The sequence below is a fragment of the Anopheles stephensi genome, chromosome 3, assembly GCF_013141755.1.
Source record: "Anopheles stephensi strain Indian chromosome 3, UCI_ANSTEP_V1.0, whole genome shotgun sequence".
Lineage (NCBI taxonomy): Eukaryota > Metazoa > Arthropoda > Insecta > Diptera > Culicidae > Anopheles > Anopheles stephensi.
Genome location: NC_050203.1, coordinates 53,893,066 through 53,913,762, shown reverse-complemented (window position 1 = coordinate 53,913,762; position 20,697 = coordinate 53,893,066). Strand labels below are relative to the sequence as shown.

Sequence of the window (20,697 nt, the reverse complement as noted above, 5' to 3'; positions counted from 1 at the left end):
TGTGGTTTCTACTTAAAAGCTGCCATAGCCTGCTATAATTGCTTATCGTGCACGTGTTCAGAACTTCATACCTACCGCTCTACTGATCCTTTCCGTTTTTCCCCCGTTCGCGTTCGCGTCCATTGGTTGGTTCGTCCATGGAGGTCCATCTCTTCTAGTACTTTGACTGAATGTAGTATACCCACGGTGTTTGTTTTTAAAAAATGGGAAAACACATAACTAGAAGAAACCGATGGCTTTTTGTACATAGCTGCAGCCCCGGCGTGTGAAAAGAGTTAGGCAGAAAAAAACCAATATCTATAATCCCAACAGCTGCAAAACATGAACAGAGCAACAACAAAAAAAAAAAAAAATCAATTAATATACTTAAAAACAACCAAACAGAAAATAGTACACGCACCTTGTGTTCGCTTTAAGCAAACCCAGTTTACTACCAACACTCACTTATTCTCTCCCCTTCGCATTGCATATAGCCGCTCCACTTTGATAGATTCCAGATAGCAAGTAGATGTGTAAGAATTGTTGAGGCACCCAGGCAACAGAGCATTAAACACGACGCGGATGTGGCATTCGGATGTGCTACACACACAATAATGGGCACAAGACAGACAGGGCTGGTCTTCTGGAAGGTGCAGTACAGTAGGCAAGCGAAGGAAGGAAGCGAAGTGATCGATACGGTGAACTAATGCAACGGATAAATAGTTTTATATAACGTCGTTTCGGTTTTTGTTTTGTGTTGACAATTCTGTACATAGAAAATGGATTAAGGAAGGTAATGCCGGGCCGGGAAATTCGGAGACAAGAGCGGTTTCGAAAAAAAAAATGGCGAAAAGCTTACATGAGAAGGAGCAACACGGACGAGGAAGGCAACAAAAAGGACTCTACTTATAAGTAAGCCCCCCTCCAAACACACACACACATCATCATCAATCATACACACTTCCGAGACAGCAGCAGCAAGGCAACGTATAATGTCTGTGTTAGTGTGGTAAAGAACTCTGTTCGCAGGGAAACAGGATCAAGACCAACAAGATGGAAGGAAGGGTGGAAACGAGTGAATGTTGAAGCGGGAAAGGTGGGAAGAGGAAAAGTTCTTTCTTCTTCACGAACGAATAGAAGTGTGGTGTGTGGTGTGCTGCATGTGGCGCGTGGTGCGATGATGATCGCGTGCTTTTGAATGTGATTTGATTGTGACAGATCAGTGCGAAAGGAACGAACCGCCCGGAGGTTGGAGAAAATGCAACGTTTAATGTAAGTAAGACAAAACAAAAAAGTACATAAATATAAAGAGACAAAAAGAAAAAGAGGAAAAAACAAACAAACAAAACAAATACACAGACATACACTCGTCGTATAGATTAGGAACAAAAACAACAACAAAAGAAAGGTAAAGAGAGTGTGAATAGTTCAAAGAAAAAGGATACTGGAGCAGAGAAGAGAGGAAGGAGGAGGAGGAGGAAGAGGAGGGTACATTGAACCCCGGTTTAGAGAGATAAGTGATGGGGAGGGAAACTGCGAATGAAAATCAGACATAAGAGAAAGCGGGAAAATACACACTCACCACAACATTATCCCGAGTTTTGTCGCGCTTGGGACGATGCGTAACGTAAATCGAAAAAAAATTAGTCTATTATTGAAAAAAAAGCAAAACAAAAAAAAAAACAACAACAGTGTATTTATATATAAAATTATTAATAAAATAATTTAAACAAGTTAGCAAAACAACAGCGGCCGAATGTGTTGTGCGAATTGATTTATTACAGGGAAGTGGCATGAATTGTGCGAAGATAATGAGAACAGATCACTTTAATTTCTATAGTGCGCCCTCTATCCATATATATATTACCTTCCTGTGCCCATAATTATACGCAGATACTGTTAATGGTCGCATCATAATAATTCATCGTCTCAAATTAAGTCATTTCCATTTGCAGATTGGACGTATTCAAGTATTTACTGCTGTCCCGTGGTTCTGGACGACGTAGTCAAAGTTGGCGTTGGATGAGAACAAAGAAAGCAGGACAACAGTCACAATGTGCATTACCGACGCAGCAGCAGATGCACGATTTGCAAAGGTAGGCAACCGCAACGAAATGGATCTCGGTTGCCACAGTTACCAGTTTGCTGATGGCACAATGTAATTGAATTATATGCTTATATACATATAAGGGCTGAGGCAATTACGGTTGCGTGGTGCGCGCCTTCTGGTTGCCAGTGGGGGCATGCAAGGCGATCTTGTCGTATGATGTTTCTGTTTCTATTCCATCAAAAGCCATATTTTTAAAGATATTTTACCTTTTTTAAACCTCTCTGAGGCCTAGGAGATAATTTAAAACAATAATGAAACATTATGGACATTTCTCTTGCCGCTTTAAAATGAATTTACTAAGATTTCTAGCTAATAAAGCTATTTTCAAAGATCTTGCCTATGCTTCGCCGACCAAAGTTTTGCGCCATGATGAGTGTGTGGCATTTTGAATTTCAATATGTCTTCTCAATGAAGGACAAGTTATACGGAAGGCCATTTATTATTGAATTAAAAAAAAGCAAAATTGCTCTTTCATAGTATAACAATCTCCCAATATATTATCTTGGGATGCATTAATTCATTTTTTTTTGCTGAAATCCTTATTTCCCCAACACCATGCGGCCTAAAATCTATCCCGAAACCGCTTGTTGAACCTAGGTATTGGAGTTACTTTAGTCAAGTAGTACCTGGCAAATACAAAAAAATATTGCGAAACAGACTACAACATTCCCGATGAAATGATCACCGATTTTAACATCTCACCGCAGCCGATCAACACGATTTAGACCGATTGGCAGCCCTTTTGTTATAATATTTTTGTGATAAAGTATGTTGAAAGGGTTGAAAAACAGGAACGACTTAAAGAAAATATGTACTAACAGATCAGTAGGACAACTCCGGAGGAAGGTAGCAATAAAAATTAGCCTGTAAGTAATGCCTGCTTTCTGTTGTTCGAGCTTTACAATTTCTGATTGTTCTCTGTTGTAATATTCTGTGAACTTTAGTTAACTTGTCCAACAGCTCACAGAGCAATGAAGTCACAACTTGATGGGTGGTAATTTGAGGAAATGAAAGTACGTTCCGATTCACCAACCTTCGGTGCACAATTAAAATGCATAAAGTGTGCATAAAATGTGTGGGGAACCGTTGATCGTTTTACACATTTTCTATAAATTGTTGCCACTTTATTCATCTCCCCCTTTCATCAGTCCTGTTGGCTTGCCTTCTCTTTTAAAAATTAACGAAATCCAGCTCACGCACCATCGTTAGCGTAAGGCGAAGCGTTTTCTGATCCGACAGCCAGGCCGCATTACCCTTGTCCGGATTGATCCGGTGCGGCAGGCAAAGATCGAGCCGATGCTTGGGCGATCCAACAATCACCCGTCGATCCTTCACCTCGAGCTCGATCTGATGGATGCCCACGGAATCATCCTCACCGGTAAGAAACACCTCCAGTATCATCTTCTCGCAGCTGGCCGTTGCTGGCGTTTTACAGTTCATCTGCAGATAGATATCCTCTGTTGCGACCGTTTGACGGTACGAGATCCGGTAGTCTGGCTGTTTGCGGGAATCGAACAAGGTACGGTCCTGTTGCAATTGCTGCGCTTCCCATTCCTCGAGTGTGTTGGGTTGCTGTTCCGCTTCCGGATGGGAGTGGTGTGGTTCGAGTGGTGCATAGGTGCAAGGTTTCACGTGTTCCGTCGGATCGGTCGGGGGTTTCCGTTTCGGCTTTACCGTAGCCGGCTCTCCAATATCGCCAGGTCCTGGAAAACAAGGGTGTCACTTAACGTGTGTCCGTGCTTTGCGCTGTGGATGCAATTACGTACCGAACTGTTGGACGGTGTCTTGTGCAGGTTCGTTTTCATCCGACGAGGAATCGTCTTCGCTTGCCTTGAACAGCTTTTGCAGCAGTTTAATATTCTCACTACCCAACAGGGACATTTCGGGCGAGAGTTTAGAAATATAGTCACGCACAGAATTTATGGAGGACGGTTATTTCAGCAAGAACGTTAGTTAGTTATGGTGACTGCGATGATGGGGCACTATCGATGAAATAAGTCGATAAGCGGCGTGCTGCTGGATGCATAGTAAACAAGGTGTGAGTTACCATGGTAGCCGAAATGGTGGACTTTAGCTGCTTGGAAGGTTTCGGTTTCAAAACGCATGCGTGCTGTGTACAAAAGGAGTTTACCTTTTTGTCTAATTCTGGTACAAAATCAGGCTAATGCATTTGTTGAATATTGAATAGCTTTAGAAAAGCGGTATTAGTTAGTTTTGGATTATATTTTTTTCATTTTTTTCAAAATTTACTGGACACAGTGTTCTACAAAAATATTGCCATTCGCTTCCGACCAACCTTACGACATTTACTTAACTAGTTCTTTTACTTCATGGATTGATTAGGACATCCGAAAGGCGTTTGCATTACAAATTCTTGCGACTACTGCTGATGGCAGTTGAAACTATTGACTTGAACGTCCCCGTCCTAGACATGGACAACAACAGTGTCCTTCCATGTCCAGGATGATGTTCGTCGTTTTAACGAATCCAGACGATAAAGTCTCGGTGTTCAAAGTTTCGGATTTCCGAATGTTTCCCTTATTAGACGTTTGCTAGAAGTGAGTGAGTGAGTGAATAAAATCGTCGGGTATTCGTATAAATAGCTAAAGATAGATATTTAAAATATAATTTTAGTTTATTGAATTCGAAATGAACATTCATTGGGAAAACTCGCTCTCTCTCTATTCTTGCCTTTTAGGTCATTAGGAGTGGCTTACTAGTCTAAATGATGCCACCCAGTTGGATAATTAGATCTCACTACGGTGGAACGATCGGCATGCGATTTGAACCCAGATCCAGCCTTCGGTATCTTTCCTTTAAGCTATGATTATTTAGTCTTGGATTTGGACGACCGTCGCAGATGGGATTTGAAGCCCTGTCCTGCCGTATGAAGTCCGGCACCCCTGTCGCATTTCCTCCCACTTGGCCGTCCAAAAATCACATGGCCGCTATTAAAGTTTATTCCCAAGTATTTCACATTGGTTTCGGCCCGGTGGTCGAGGCCTCAGCGACGCCTGTCTTCACACGGCAGAACCGGGGTTCAAATCCCATCCAGACCGCCTCCCCGTACGTAAGATTGACTACTTTACTACGAGTAAATTCAAGTCACAGAAAACCATAAATGGCAGGCCGAGACCTCGAGGTTGTTAGTGTAAAGGAAGGAGAAGAAGATTGCACATCAGGCGTCCATGTTCCATTTTCAGTCCCCAAGGTAATTTTGTGTAGATGTCGAGATTTTGTTTTTTGTAGGCCAAAATGTAGGTGTGATAAGAATCTGTGTGAGAAATGGAGAATCGCGTTCCATCCTTCAATTGTAGCGAAGATGTCCTAAGACACTCCTATGTGGAACTCAAGCACAGCTGCTCTAGACTTTATCTCTAGAGTATATCAAACTAAGCTGATGTTCTGTTGCTTAGTTAACGTTGTACGATCTTTACTACACATAACATGTACAACTGTTTGCAACTGATGAGCTTTGGGATCGCCTTGGAGAGTTAGATGATCATGCTAGACTATAGGGCATTCAGTTGAAAATGGATTCAAATCAGTCTCTTCATAGCTTGCGTCTAAGAGTAAGCTACAGTCTCCCTCAGTGCTGTAATCGTTTTCTAAGACTGTAAAGATCATAGCATCAAAGCTCATGCTGCCGATCGTCATCCATACATATTCTAAAACTACGCTCCACACACACCAAAAAACACTATCCCAGCTCTTCAGCTCTTCAGAACCGCACGACAAACGGTGGATCTTTCTTCCGTAAAACCCCAAACACTTGCTGCCTGTGCTGCTGCGTTCGCCCACCTGAAACGTTTCAAATGGATGGTGAGCATTCATTCGCAATTTTAACGGGGATCGATCACGAACGAACCGCTCTTCGGTGCTGTGAGTCGTGCGAGCAGTACGATCCACGTTCAGTTAATGGATACCGTGGAGTTGGAAACATATTGGGAGTTTTATCGTTTGTTAAGGAAGACATAAAAAACACACAAAACTAAAACACGATGCAATGGGTCGTGAAGTGGAGTAAAGTAAGCAAAATACTTCACGTCCTCACGTTCTGCGCTTACTTCCAAGCGCATTACTGTACTAAACCTGCTCCATGCTAGTTCTAAAATGGCCAGCCACCCCCTTCTGCGTACGGTCGGCTTCTGTATTGTTTTCTTCGCTCCATTCGCTACTAACCACCCACCAACCCCCAACCCCCAGATGCTTTCGCGCCATCCGTCTCCCCGGCAGTGGTAGTTATCAGCGGCGTGTGCTCGCTTACCTGTGTCACGACGAGGGTGGAACACAAAAATCATAATCTGTCCCCATGTGTGTGTGTGCGTGTGTGTGTATTTGGTTACGCGCTCTGTCCTAACTTCTTGCTTTCGTTTCGCCCATGCCGTTTGATTGTCGTTCGAACCGTCGGCGGTGGTGCGGTATCGCGAATCTGTGAGATGAGTTTTTTTTTGTGTGCGCCGGTCTGATCTCTCACATTTAAATCAGTCCACTCTTCGACGGCAGCCGGTCCGGACGTGCGTGCGTCGTCTGATCGTCTGGTCATCGAAAACCGGCAGGCAGGCAGCCTGGCATCATCCGGTGGCGTGCGTGAGGGTGAGATCGCGAGCGTGCTTTAATGCGTTTTTGGTAATCTGATCATTTGATACGGTGGAAACGATTGGTGATATTAGTGCGTGTGGTGGCGGGTGAGTGAGTCAGCTCAGCTGGGAAAGGCTGCCGTATGAATGGAGCGGTAATCGGCGATCGTGTTCCGTTGGTGTGTGGCTGTCTGGACGGATGTCTGGTGAAGTGTGAACGCTACTTGAAAGCTACTTTAGAGGTTCCTTGCGTGGCGGGAACAAAAAATCGAAAGAGTTGTGATATTTAGAGGAGAGCGTTTGACGAATTTGCTAAGTGATCAGCTGCTTTAGTTATCATCATTATCCATTTAAGGGTAAGTTTCCTTTCGCTGTAACAATGTGTCAACTAGAGCTCAGAGCTTTGTCCATCGCAAGCGGAACTTAGTGCGGACAGCGTGTGTGGCCTTGCGGACCGTGCAAAAAACCGTGCAGAAAACACTGACCACTGTCACTGGCCACCTCGTCTCCGTATATCTGTTGCATCACTCAACGCGCCCCAAAACACCAGCTTCCTTGTGTTCTCGGCCAGTGGGTGCGATTTTTGGCACAATTTGAAGTTCCTCCCCCCCCCCCCCTTTTTTACTTTACTTTTGGTCGACACTGACACGGCCTGCTTCCGCGTGAAGCTAGTGAAAGCGTGCGCGGGTCAAAAGGAAACCATAATGTGCATGCCCAAACACACGACTGCATTCGAACGAGATTTAACGACTTAATTATTAATACGCGTGAGTGTGGCCGAAATTTATTATCACGGCTTCACCGCAGATGGTGGCGCACCCACCCACCACCGTGACACTTGACTTGAAGATTCGGCCGTTTTTCTGCGTAATTGCCGCGCAGATCAAGGATGTCTGTTTCAAGGGGGGAGAACCCCAAAACGCCGTGTTTTGTTTGCGATTTGAACACAGCCAACGGTGAAGCTTACGGTGGTGATCTTTCAGCAACGGGTCGCTGTACCGTTTGCACGCGTGTTTAGATTGATGATGATGGCGGGGAATATATCTTAATTAGTCGTAAAAGTAATTTATCGTTTTCCAGATTGGGTCGTGCCCGGTACGAGCACACACACATGGATATAAGCCATGGTGATGATCTTCTGGGGCGTATTTTATTCACCGATCATTGGACCAGCATTATATGTTCATCTCCGGCGGACGGAACAAAAAGGAAAGCTTCTAGGAGTGAAACCGAAATCCCACCCAGCACAATCTTGGCATACAATAACAATAAAACGGGAAAAATCGACCGACGGTATCCTTTTACGTCGTGTCGTTTTACGCTTTGTCCGCTCGCAGCAAATCCGCTAGGCTTTGCTTTGATAGCATTTTAATGCTCCAATTTTTACGATCTGTTAGCACTGGTTGGCGGGTGTTTGAGCGTGCTGATTGAGCCGGTGTGCTAAAGCCGTTTGATCGTGTTTCGATCGGCTTAGCGTGGCTGGCCACTTTTTTTAAAGCGTGGCGTTCACACGAGTCACAACCGATGCAAGCCGTTTAGCATTCTGTTTGATTCGTGCGAAATTGGTGGTGGAGTGAGGTAAACACAAGGTACAAACATTTCGGAACGATGAGATGGAACCGTCAACAGATCATCTAGCAGGCGGCGTGAGCGGAACATCGTTCGAAAAAGACGCGCGCGCCCCCCCCTCTCCCGTCCTCGAGAGCTCGGGTGGAATTTATTGCAACAAAATCAAACGCGCGCGACGCACCGACAAATTCGCAAAACATGCGAAATGAGGTGGAACGAACAACATGCACATTGATGCTCGTAAACACTCGCGTCTAACCTTAGTGATGAAAACCCTGAACACTAACCGTACAGCATCATCATCCAGGCCATCCATCCACTGCCATGTTCGGCAGTGCGTGTGCGAACGCTATCGAGCCAATAATTCAACTCCCACAAGGCCAGCTCACCGGTAGATGTTTCTCGCCCGCCAAAAATTTCCGCCACACGAGATGACAGATTGGCCAGTACCGGTACAAAAATCTTGTGTCTTCTCACACGACCATCTGTTTTGTTTTTGTTTTTCGCAAGCCCGGACCGTGACCGAGCGGCGATCTTCAATCCTTTCCCGACACTATTCTAGTCAAGCGAGACGGTTTTCCTTTTCCTCAACCACCGCGTTGAGTGGTTTGTATGATCGATAACTGGATCGGATGGTATAGAGAGCGAAACTCTCGAAAGTCCCTTTAACAAGGAACACAAATCGAGCTAAAGCTGGAGAAGAAATTCCTAAGCAAAGCAAAAAATCACCAATCACGCACACCTCCGACTTTGCGTGAACTCGGTTCTCGATCTTGATCTGTTCTGTGTTAGGCTTGACGCAAGTGGAACAGATCGTTTCGTTAATCGCAAACATGATCACGATTACCGTTTTTCCCTATGGGTGTCTTCGGTAAGCAGCCCCCCTGATCCCCTCCTCAAATCAAGTTGCTGCTTCAAGTTTTTTTTTCGGCCGGAAGGTGTCTGGGTGTTGCGCCTTCCAGCATCTATAGGTGAGAGAAGACTGTATGCTTTATTTTTTTCCGTCGTTATCGTTTCAGATCAACAGATCGGCTTCCTGGGAGTTAGCACGACACGACACAGCAGTACCGATGATCGTCCGGTGGCCAAAAATGGTGCGTCCTGCCAGCGGTTTGTTGCTGCTCGTGTTGCTGTTTGGTGTTTGGTTCGAGCTGTCCGACGGTTGGCGTTATGACAGAGGTTAGTGTTAGTGTGAACCGTGTGTGCTGTATCTCATTTTTTGTTTGGATTGGTTTGCAAATGGAGCTAAAGTTTTTGCTAACATCCTGAGATTATCCTGGAGATACGAGAAGTTGGATCTCCAACTTCACATAGGAGTTCTCTATCGATTAGGACTATTGAAAGATCGTCTGTAACTCAAGTTTAAACTGCCATCATTTTTAATACATATATTACGGTATCTGAAACTAAGTATCTATTGCAGCATTTAATTAAACACAGAACAAGTTAACAGCATTTTAAATGCCTTTTCATTAAGGTGTTAACTTAAAGGAATAGCGAGGATGACAGCAGGATTAGGTGGCAAGGAAAGAGGCTCCACGAAAACGAGACAGAGGGACATTATAGTCGAGCAGGTGATAGCATTCATTAAAAGCCGATAGAGCTTGGAGTAGAGGATCGTTAAGGATGTAAAGGGGAAGTCTATCGTGGAGGTGACGGGAAGGAGCATAAAGAGGGATGGCAGACAGGAGAGAAAGGACATCAAGTTCATTTAACAGGACACCTGCAATGAAGCTTGCACGGATATGGAAATGCCTTTCCTCAATGGTTTCTAGCCCAAGAAGACGGCAGCGGACAGGATACGGAGGGAGAACAAGATAGTAATCGGTAAGAAAGCGCCAAACAGCTACACGAGTGAGTTTGCGCTGAACACTCTGGCCATCGCAGTAGAGCCTGGGGGAGACCGTATTCCAAGGAGGAACGCACCCAACAGCAGTACAGGGACTTGAAGCAGAGGGGATCGCGGATTTTGGACGATAGCCTAATAATCAGACCCAGTGATTTGTTAGCCTTGCTGATAATATAATCAACGTGGGAACTCTCGTCGAGCCCTAGATACACCAAGATAGCCTTTGCAGAGGATACACGACTTACAATTGTATCACAGAGAGTGGGGCTAAATGGAATCGCAAGGGATCGGGAAAACGAGATCACACAAGATCACTTATCGAGTGACAGGAGTAAGCCATTTTTGCGACACCAAACAGAGAAGGAATTAAGTACAGATTGGAGAAGACAACAGTCAGAAGATGAGGACACAGGAAGGAAGATCTTGAGATCATCTGCGTAAAACAGAAAACCTTCGGCGGGGAGGATGGAAACACAGTCATTAGGGAACACCCGAGGGACCTACGAAAGAGTCGGACAGACAAGGCGACACTCTAACTCTATACGATCTCGAAAACAGGTAAGTCTTCAGCCAGGACAGTAATCGACCCCCGATACCAAGTCTTTCGAGTTTGGTAATCAGCAGATCGAGAGGAACACTGTCAAAGGCAGTACTGAAGTCGGTGTATAGGACGTCAGTTTGACAACCGGATACCATGTTCGGTAGAGCAGGTTTGAACATAACTAACAAACATTGTCGGTGCTGTTGGAGATTATTTTCACCGTTCTTCTTTGAATCATTCAGCGACTGCAACGAGTTCCATGTGATTCTGTAATATAGATGAGTGAAGTGAATCAGAGTTGAAGAGTCCAGAGGCTGCTAGGATTTGAATCTTCAACTCACTGGAAGGTTAATTAAAAAGTGATGCACTAAACTAACCTCCTTGGAGTTTTACTCACGGCAAAGAGAGAGAGAAAGAGAGAGAGAGAGAGAGTACTACTTAAGATACCACGGGAATTTTCCACTATTGATTAATATATGTACTAAAAGTGATCGTGCGATCAAGTGTATGTGAAGTGTAAATTAGAGCCTAAGAGTGTTACCGCAATTTTTTATGCCTAGTTTTCTGCTCCATTCGCTTGAATGGTCACGCTATTCTAGATCGTTTGCTACAAAGGTACTCGATCCACAATTCTAATACACCTTTGCTTGTTATTCTGGAATTTAGCGAAAAAAGAAATTGAAATTCAATTCATGCGTTCTCCAGATCGTGCGTGCTCTTGTCTTGTCTGTTTCTTTATATCGTTTCGATTAGCATTTTACCATTTCAATTTTATTTATTTCTCCTTCTTTTCCACGCTCCTTTTTTTTTGCTTCAACGCACTGTACCCGGTTTGAAACGTTGATGCTGCCGACAACCATGCTGTCATGCTGGCAAAACACTCGCACGCCCGAAAATACCAAAACAAATGCTCATCATCCATCTGCACATGGTGGCAAACCCCGGAACATCCCCGGGGGGCTTGTGTGTGTGTGTGTGTGTGTGTGTGTGTGTGGATGGGAAATAATTTCTTCATTCACACTTTCCACTGTCACGACGATCACCCCATCCCATACTTTGCCACTTCATACATAAACACATACACACACGATGGCATGCATCACACATAAACCGGTCCACTGACGGCATCCCGGCCAATGCTAGTGCCTAGACTGTATGGAGACAAGGTGCCGACGAAGGCAATTTCGCCGCGATTGCGCAAAGTCCAGCGACGGATCGTGATGCTGCACGACTCGTACCGCACCAAGGTGGTACCACCGGCGGCGAATATGCTAAACATGGTGAGTAATGCGTACCGGGGGGTTTGGGATTCGCACGTTGCGGTGCGAAGAACGACCAAGCTTCTTGTCACCAAGATGTCTGTTGCGGACAAGAATAATATAGCCGCTGACCTCGATTATTGGAGCTGATTCAACGGGGCAAGGAAACACGGTTTCCATGTACATCGTTTAAGAGAGAGATTCCATCAATTCCTTCATCAACCCCACTCGCGATCGTTGAGGTTAATAAATTAGTTTAATGGTGCAGATCAGAATATGATCTGGGATTTTGTTAACGATTTGCACGAAGTTGTCGAATCGTGCGGAATGTGTTTGGACAACCTAAATAGTTTTCCCGTTCGCAATCGAGAGAGACAGAGAGAGCTTTAGAGGATTTTTAGAACATTGTACTAAATTGCTGTTAGAAGCGAAACCCCCCTACAGTTGCAGACACTTTGGTGGAACCACGCTGCCCGTCTTAAGTGGCGCCAACTTAACGGTTATTGTATTTCTATAAAGGAAACCGAAACGAAAACTGCGTATCGTAAATAAGATGACTTGGCGAAGGTAGAGTTTAGCGGCAGGGCGAAGGTACTATTCGACACGATCATTAGCGGGTGATATACGATCGATCGAAAACGGTAATCCGCCACTGCTTTGTTAAACGGTGCGAGGATTATGGATATTCATTCGGTGGTTTATTCGTATGGTTCCCATGTCGGACAGTTGGCAAAAAGGGCATAATGGTTATGTTTATGAAAATTGTATTGTAATAATCCTAAACATGTCGTTGGGTGACAAACGAGCAACATTTAAACTGAAATGGCAACCTGGCCGGAGAAACGGTTTTTTTGTGCGTGTATAGGTTGCGATTGCCGGTTGTCCCAGATGTCACGGGCCGATGAAATATTGGAAGTTAATTTAAATAGGAGAGAAATTTATCTTCCACCGACACCACCACGGCTAATGCTTTGGCCGCACGGAAGCGTTCCGCACCATATAAGGGGTGTACGGGACCGAATTAGAAATGATTTAGACGAGCCGTGTTGTTGCTGCACCGTGGAAGCGCGTTTCGATGTAGCTATCTATTGCCGCACAAAATCGATCGATCGAAGCAAAGGTGCTTGGACAAGCGCGGGTCCGCCTCTGCACGGGGTGTATTTTGTCCTAACAAGCGCAAACCCGCAATGTCCTCGCCGTCGGTCAGCAAGGCAAAGCCATCAGAGACGAGGTGATCCTCGGCATTGTGGACCTAAGCTTTAGCCGAGCATCATAACCGAGTCATTAATATGCAAATCCGTATGTGACAACAGATTTTCGACTTTTCGGACCTCCAATCCGTTGCGAGACACTTCAATCGTACGGACGGTTAACACACCAAACAGTTCGTTCGTGGTCGATAATGCCGTAAGTACGTCGTTTTCGCGGTTGGCAAATTTATTGTGATTGCTTAATTTTTCCTCCCGAACCCGGGGCCGGGTTGCTTTAGCGGGCAAACACCTTGCGAACACGCTTAGCTAACACAAGGTGAGCACCGGCCATCACACGGCCCACCTTAATCGCATTAGGCCGGATCAATCAACGGTCCACGCGGAACGGGTTTCCGGGACGAAGTGGACAGATAAATGCTTCACACCTTCTACCGAAGACGAAACCAAAGTGCAGTTCGCACCGTCCGAAATGGTGGCATTCCTCCCTGGGATGTGCATGTGGCGAGAGAACAACGAACGATCACCACCGCTGATCACACGCGTTGGTGGACAGCTGTAGCCAAAATAAGCCGACAGCCCATTCAATTTGGAACCCGGGGCTGATTTATTGACCGTGGTCTCACGTGCGCTTGTAATAGCCGCCTAACGAGTTCGGTTCCGGACTCCGCTTTGATCTTGTGTGCATCTTTCGGTTCGGTCGGTTTAAGGTTATGTAGTGTTCGTTGTACCGGGCGCTGTTAGCGTACAATGTGCAGCGGATCGGCGATCAGAGATGACAAAATACCGAGCAGGAACTTATTATTTATTGACACTTTTGCCTTTCGGGCAATCGGTTCTCTTTGGAGAAGCCCTCATTCATTGAGATGTTCGTCGATGGGGGGCGTTCGTGGTCCAGGTGTTACTTTTGGTGCGAACGAACGTAGAAGCAGCTACGCCGATCGGTTCCTTCTCTCTATTCTTCCCAGCGCAGCTTCACCGAGAGCTTAAATATCCGACGGAACGAACAGGGCAGACGGAACGTGGTAACTGATTTGCATGCAAATGAGTGCCGGTTCACGCTATCTTTCCCGTGGTGAGCGGCTTCAATCTTCCAACTCCAACACCGGCGAAGGCAAGGCGTAAACTAATAAAACTCATCAACCGATGATCTCATTCATTAGGCAGTGTTTATTTAATCTGCGACCACTGTAGAACGCACCGGCCGCCATAAACTAGACGAATTTACGATCGACAATCGACAGCAACTTCCGATCAGATCGCGCATCGATACCTGAGATAGTATTAAACGGTTCCCTTTCCGATCGCTTCCCCTGCCCGTCCCCAGTTTCCGGTGTCTCATGTCTCTCTCTTTCTCTCTCTTTCTCTCCAACGCTTGGACAGAAATGGCACCACGGAGCGGCCCGATCGGCACAGAAATGGGCAAATCAGTGCCGCGTGCTGACGCACGATACACCGAAGGGACGGTGGATCGACAACTTTGGTGCCTGCGGCCAGAACATCTTCGTCTCGACGCATCGCGTACCGTGGTAAGTGAGGTCCTCGCACATTTTCGAAGGATAGCGAACCAACAGTGGCATCAGGGAAGTAGCCAAACACTCTGTCAACGGTATGACCTCCTCGGTCAATTTCACTACGACTTGGAAGGTGGATGACACTCTCCAACAAAGAAGATCTCGCCAAATCATGGCGTGGGTTTCCACGGCAACGCATCAACTCGACTGAGCATCAACTCGTGACGAGAAGTGGTTGTTTGCCTGATCTGGCGCGCCTACTTCGACTCGCGTTTTGATTTTGATCGATTTCACACTAAGAAACGTCGCCTTCTAGGGTTTGAGGCGAGGTTTTTGCTTTCAGCTCTTAATTTCTCCTTCTTTCTCCGTTGGGTTGGCCCCATTCCGCGTTTAGGATGTTCGCACTACGGACGTGGTTTTTGGAGCGACAGAACTTTACGTACGGTTCCAGCAGAAACGTTCTCGACAGTGTCGGCCACTACACGCAGATGGTGTGGGCCGCCACGCACAAGGTCGGCTGCGGGTTGACGAAGTGTCCGAAGGGTGGTCCACGAGGGAAACCGTTCTACAACTACGTCTGCAACTACTGTCCCATGTGAGTAATTAGCGCTACGATCGGAAGCCAGCCAGGAAGAGGAAGTGACGAGTGGCCAGAACGCTAACGCAAGACATATTTTATGGTCGTGTGTGGTACGCAGCATCTGCAAGCGCAGATGGATTTGGCGCAGCGAAACTGGAGCGCGTTTATATATGGTGGTGGATTTTGCGCCAGACATGGCGGCATGCATGTACTAATTAAGCGATCTTTACGCGGTGGGCGTCAGTGCAGAATACAGTTTGGACGTGTGTCCTTGCACTAGTTTGAGTGTCCTGATTCGTACGTTTGTGGATCGGGTTCACTTTCGTTGGGTAATGTCTAGTTTCTCCCTGTCCGCTGTGTGGCATGTCGCAGCTCAGTGGTGTGACGTTGATGGATGGATTAAATCGGTTTGCGAAGGTGTGCAAATGCTTTCTTTCAACGCAGATCACGATGTGGTTTTGTGGAGGTTTCCAAAAGGGAACTTCAAACAGAGACCTCCAGGCGAGCCGTGCCTAATAGAATTGAACAGTTCAGTGTTCAAAAAACCAAACCCGCGCAGCGAAAGTTTGGCGCCTTGCTATCCAAATAATTAATTGGAAAGCGATGGAATGAACTGAAGTGTTATGTGTTTGTTTGTTTGTTAAAATAGCGTAACCGGCCACTTGGCGCACCATAACGAACGATGCCGGGCTGTTTAAAGTTTAATTTCGCTTTCATAAACGATCGTTGTCTTTCAGCGGAAATCATGAGGAGAAACTGGGTCTTCCCTACAAACGTGGTCGGCCCTGTGGTTCCTGCCAGCCGAACTGCCTTTCCCGTAAAATAAGGTAAGTGGATGCGTTTGGCCAGATGATGGAGGGCACTACTGACCGTATCTTCTCTCTGCTTCCAATAGACTCTGCACCAACTCGTGCAATACCGCGGACCTGTGGGCGAACTGTCGCGATCTTTACCGCACGTGGCCCGGCTGGCTGTGCAATACGGCCACCTCGGAGGGACTGGAACGTCAGCGAAACTGTGCGGCTACGTGCACCTGCCACGGGAAGATACACGACTGATGTGATGTGACTAGCATCGCGGCAACTTCTGGGTACTTCTAGGCCAGTGCCATTAAGCCATTTCACTTTCATTTCACATCGCACTAGGATATCCCTGACGGGGGTTTTTATCTGTTTTAGGGGGTTCATCGTTTTTTTTTAGAGGTTAGGTTCTAGCTGTACGATTATCCGACGGAAGCTCAATGTGATGGGGACATTTTAGGAGCGTTGGGTTTGGGAAATAGGGATTTATCTAGGAAGAAGTTAAAAAAAAAACACCGTTTTGGAACTAGCTACTATGATAAACACTGTAAAAGGAAAGAGAGGGTGAAGAATTAAATAGTCAACAAAAATTACTGTTTGGTAGGTTCGGTTTTGTGATGTAAATAGAGGGTGGAAGGATGGATTAAATTTCCTCAATCCAAAAGCACGTGCCGTGGTTCATTCTCCTCCTCCAATCGAATTCAGCGTCCGAAAATGGCTCTAAAAAAAACAACCGAAATGCTCCGTTAACGCGCGTGGAGCTCGTTTCAATCCGAATCGAGAGTGAACGGTCACTCACGTGCGTATGGGAGCTCCGTCACGTCAGCTTCCGGTGATGATGCTAAGCATGGTGAGGTGAGTATCGGCAAATGAATCAAAAGTACATGGGGGGTCGGTACGATGGTGGTACAGCGTGGCGCATGGTGTTATGTTGTTTATAGGGTGATGGATGTCGTTGCACGGTGGCACGTTTTAGTGACGCTCTCTCATGACTGTACTGGAAAAACGGGGACACCAGCATGGTGGGAGGATGATGGGTGAGCGGTAAATTGTTGACCTTATGTTGTGTGCGATCTCCCTAGAGATCTTACTGATGGTGTAAAATTTTGACTCAAAACCCATTACATGAAAGATTTTCAATTAACGAAATATTTAATATTACAACCATAGTAAAATTTGAAAAACTATTTGTTTCTGTTTTTGTTAACTAAATTCTCTCTTTGCCCACCTCCGTTTGACCCTTAACCGACCCGCACTGCTCCCCCGATCCCAAGAAACGTAGCCTCGATTTATGACCCTTCCGTCGGATGGCTTCTATCGTACACTGACCTTGTATTGTGTTTCGGTTCCACGGCCACGGAACATCCCTTCTCCACCTCTCGATGCATTTTTCCACCGGTCCACCAGTGTGTGTGTCATCTTCCTTCATCACTACCTGCAGTACCGCATGCGTTCGTAATGAAGTCATGAAGGAATGGAAAGCTATCAGAACCGATACCAGAACGGACGGAACCAGCAGCAGAAGGAAAAAAGACGTGTAAAATCGCTCATGCGAAACACGGTAAAGGGTTTGCCCCGAGCCGACTCAAGTGACACGGAACACGGTGCAGAGGAAGCCGCCACGGGCGGGTGTGTATGGAAATGTGGTTTTCTCACCATTCTTTAAACGGGTGGGTAATTTAAGAATTCACAAAACATAATCAGAATTCATTACGCGCTCGATCCGGTCCGGTTGGTGGGTTGTTCGATTGTGGAGCGAGGATGAGCCACGCAGCGAACCACCACCTGACCAGAATTGGGTGCCAATCCGTTCGCTGGCTGGGAATATCACGAGGTCGTTAGATCTCGAGAGAGAGGTATCACTTGGCTTTGTTTTCCGTTTTATTGGTTGTTAAGTTTGTCAATTCTTGCTCCCATTTCCAGGGCACTTGACACAGGTATGGTGAACTCGTAAAGACATTTTAGATAGATTATAAAAGGACCATACGATGTAGAGAAATTGGGTTGAACGATTCCTCATATCACGGTAGCTTAACTTATGAATGAATCGTCAATCAATTTCTTGATTCGTGTCACGTTTTTGTAAGGGTTCTAGGAAAGGTAAGGGAAAGAAAGATGAACGGATCGGGCAAAAGAAAGAGCAACGGATTGATATGTTTTATGCAAAGCAGTGTATCGATATAAAGTAAGACTGGCCACTTGGTTTGTGGTGTGTGAAGGAAAAAGCATTTCAATGAGACATTCCTGCCAGCGCACCTGTTCTTGTTTATCACCAAGAGGGTTCGCCCATCAAGAATAGATAATTGATTTGTATGAGGCGTGTTCAGTTGGTCTATTGGAAATTGGACAACTTTTTTAGGACGTTTCAATAATTAGCTAAGATTTATTCTCAACTCTGTAAAGGCTTTGTAAAATTTATAATAGATTAAACGTGGTACACCTAATGTTCCAAGTATTTTAAGTACTTAGCCAATATAAACGCAGCCAATAAGGAAGCAGCCAATTTTACATGCAGTGGTTGTTACTGTTCTTCGATTTGCATTTCACCCCGACGGAAATAGATATTTTTGATTTCTCAAATTCAGACTTGTAAAATCCGCTTATATTTATTTAAAATTGCTTTAAACTGTGTTTGAACTGTGAACGGCCGTGTTATTCCAGATGAATAAAAAAAAATTGATTTTCTTGTAAACCATTTCCAAACGTTCTCCTCAACTTCTGAGCAGTTTTGAGGCATAAATACTATTTCCGTGGACGATCAAAATGTCGAAATAATATTGAAAATCTTTAGTTAATTTAGAGTAGAAATTGATGTAGAGAATTGGGGAAAGAATTTCGAATAAAGTTAAAACTAAAACGGACAATTTAGCTCTTCTTTGGCAAGACAAGCTCAAAAGGTCGCAGCCTACTATTTGTGGCTTCCTTGACTTGATTTTATCCTTAGATGGAAGATCAGTCCTGTGCTTGGGGGGACGAGATTACATATTGTCGTATGAAGGCTGCCACCCCGTGATACCTCGATACATGATACCAAATTTAATTTGAATTCTACAGGAATACAGGAATATGGATACAGGAATTTGAATACAGGAATATGGGCTACATACTCATGTTTATTGAACATCTTAGCCATGGCTGTTATATGGCCGGTGCGTGTAGAAGCGATCCATATATTCTTACAGATGCAGTAAGGATTTTCTTAATATACTTAGCTCTATAAACATTTCGGCATCAGCAAGAGATCCTTAGACCAAATGATCCTAATTATGTTGTGTACGTAATATTTAACGAGGTCTAAGTTCGCGTTTCCGCGTTCGCGTAGCGTCGACGTGTAAATTAAAATAGTTGCAAGGAATTAATAAAAAAATAAATAAATAAAACAAAATGTCCTTACCGCTGATTCGTCGGGTGAAAATGATTGGAAAAGATCACCCAAGTGTGTCTTGCTCACTGAATTCTGAATAAAGATCACTGCTGAGGGGAGACACTTGGTGTCTCTTAGTCTCCATATTTTCCATTGGAATGATTTTTTCAGATCACCGTCAGAAGTATGTTCTAGGCGATTGTCTACTGGTAAGAAAAGTACATCCCCAAAGTTTGGACGAATGCTCTGACCCTTGAGCTCAGCGTGAGGAGCGATATAACTCCGCAGACTCCAAGTTTTCCCTCATCATTCGTAGGGCGTTGATCTGACCCTGACCCGCTAGTTTCTTTTCATTTTCTTGCGAATCATGTAACATGGACTTGAATTTAAAAAAAACTTTGCCTTCAAACTACAAATCAGATGACATGAAAAAATGCTACTGATTTCATGATAACACTCCCCCCGGAATGGGAAGTTTTTAACAGCTTTTTATCTACACATTTAATTTGATGCTGATGATGCACTGTACAACTACATCTTGATAATGAGTGACTCTCATCCCCAACACAACAAAACCATGGAAGCTTAATTACAAACTCGCTAGGTTTGTGTTTTTTTTTTCTTAGAATATTATCTTCTTCACACACCTGTGGAAAAGGGGCTGAGAAGAAGATCGGGTTAAAGTCAACCAGAACCATCCACCAGAATGGCCCTTAAAAAGGAACTTCCTTGGCCACTGTGGTTGCGGTTTTTTGCACAAACCAAAGTTTTCCTCGTCGAGCTGACTTGTGGCTTCGTGTGTATGCGTTCATGTTTTTGGGCCAGGTTGTACCACTCTCGCTTGGTGTGTTGTTTGGTGCCCTTGTCGTACGGTTGACCCCTCGGTCGGTGAGCGTTTTGCACAGCGCGATGGACAATCAACCTGCGCTCATCATTAATATGCCGCTTATGCTGCTAACTACTGGTTAGCGTTTTATGATGCTTTTCGCCATCTCACTTCGGGCTGATACATAGAGGGTCGATTCCCAGACAGAGAGAGAGAGAGAGAGAGATAGATAGAGGGAACGTCTCATCCATCACACGTACGTACGTACCGGTCAACCGTAAGGTCCACGCAAAGGTCCAGTGAAGCAGGTGAAGCGTGTCGAGTTCTATAGCCATGTGTGTGTGTGTGCTTTTTTTACTTAAATTTATGTTTTGTGGGGTCTCTTTGTCTCTCACCTGTTCTCTCGCTTGCTATCACTTTATTTACCCCTTTTTATCCACATTCAACCAAACACCTAGCGTGAGGTGTTTCGGCTGGCAAGAAAAGCAGGGAACGGTTGGTGGCGCCACTACTACTGA

General features: G+C 45.2%; 2 protein-coding genes across 3 annotated transcripts; one reads left to right on the top strand and one right to left on the bottom strand.

Moving 5' to 3' along the window:
* The first annotated feature begins 1,379 nt into the window (after positions 1–1,379).
* Positions 1,380–16,675, top strand: LOC118513343 (cysteine-rich venom protein-like). Of its 2 annotated transcripts, none has more exons than XM_036058969.1 (7): positions 1,380–2,075; positions 9,258–9,417; positions 11,772–11,908; positions 14,479–14,624; positions 15,004–15,204; positions 15,927–16,016; positions 16,085–16,675. In XM_036058969.1, exons 1-7 carry the CDS (start codon positions 2,034–2,036, stop codon positions 16,245–16,247), a joined length of 939 nt encoding a protein of 312 aa, XP_035914862.1. In that variant the 5' UTR covers positions 1,380–2,033; the 3' UTR covers positions 16,248–16,675. The 2 variants fall into 2 exon arrangements, with proteins under 2 accessions (XP_035914862.1, XP_035914864.1); XM_036058971.1 differs by lacking the exon at positions 1,380–2,075 and adding an exon at positions 6,373–7,025.
* LOC118513347 (dynein assembly factor 6, axonemal) lies at positions 2,082–5,834 on the bottom strand. Its single transcript, XM_036058976.1, has 3 exons — positions 5,781–5,834; positions 3,856–4,277; positions 2,082–3,792 (listed from the first exon to the last, which is right to left on the bottom strand). The coding sequence occupies exons 2-3, from the start codon at positions 3,968–3,970 to the stop codon at positions 3,260–3,262; spliced, it is 648 nt and encodes a 215-aa protein (XP_035914869.1). The 5' UTR covers positions 3,971–4,277; positions 5,781–5,834; the 3' UTR covers positions 2,082–3,259.
* Positions 16,676–20,697: the final 4,022 nt, after the last annotated feature.

Excerpts from the sequence above, each read along its gene's own strand:
- LOC118513343 (XM_036058969.1), top strand. The coding sequence starts at position 2,034 with ATGTGCATTACCGACGCAGCAGCAGATGCACGATTTGCAAAG. Across the intron at positions 15,205-15,926 it reads GTCTGCAACTACTGTCCCAT|CGGAAATCATGAGGAGAAAC; the intron begins GTGAGTAATTAG and ends GTTGTCTTTCAG. Across the intron at positions 16,017-16,084 it reads TGCCTTTCCCGTAAAATAAG|ACTCTGCACCAACTCGTGCA; the intron begins GTAAGTGGATGC and ends TGCTTCCAATAG.
- LOC118513347 (XM_036058976.1), bottom strand. The coding sequence starts at position 3,970 with ATGTCCCTGTTGGGTAGTGAGAATATTAAACTGCTGCAAAAGCTGTTC. Across the intron at positions 3,793-3,855 it reads AGACACCGTCCAACAGTTCG|GACCTGGCGATATTGGAGAG; the intron begins GTACGTAATTGC and ends CTTGTTTTCCAG.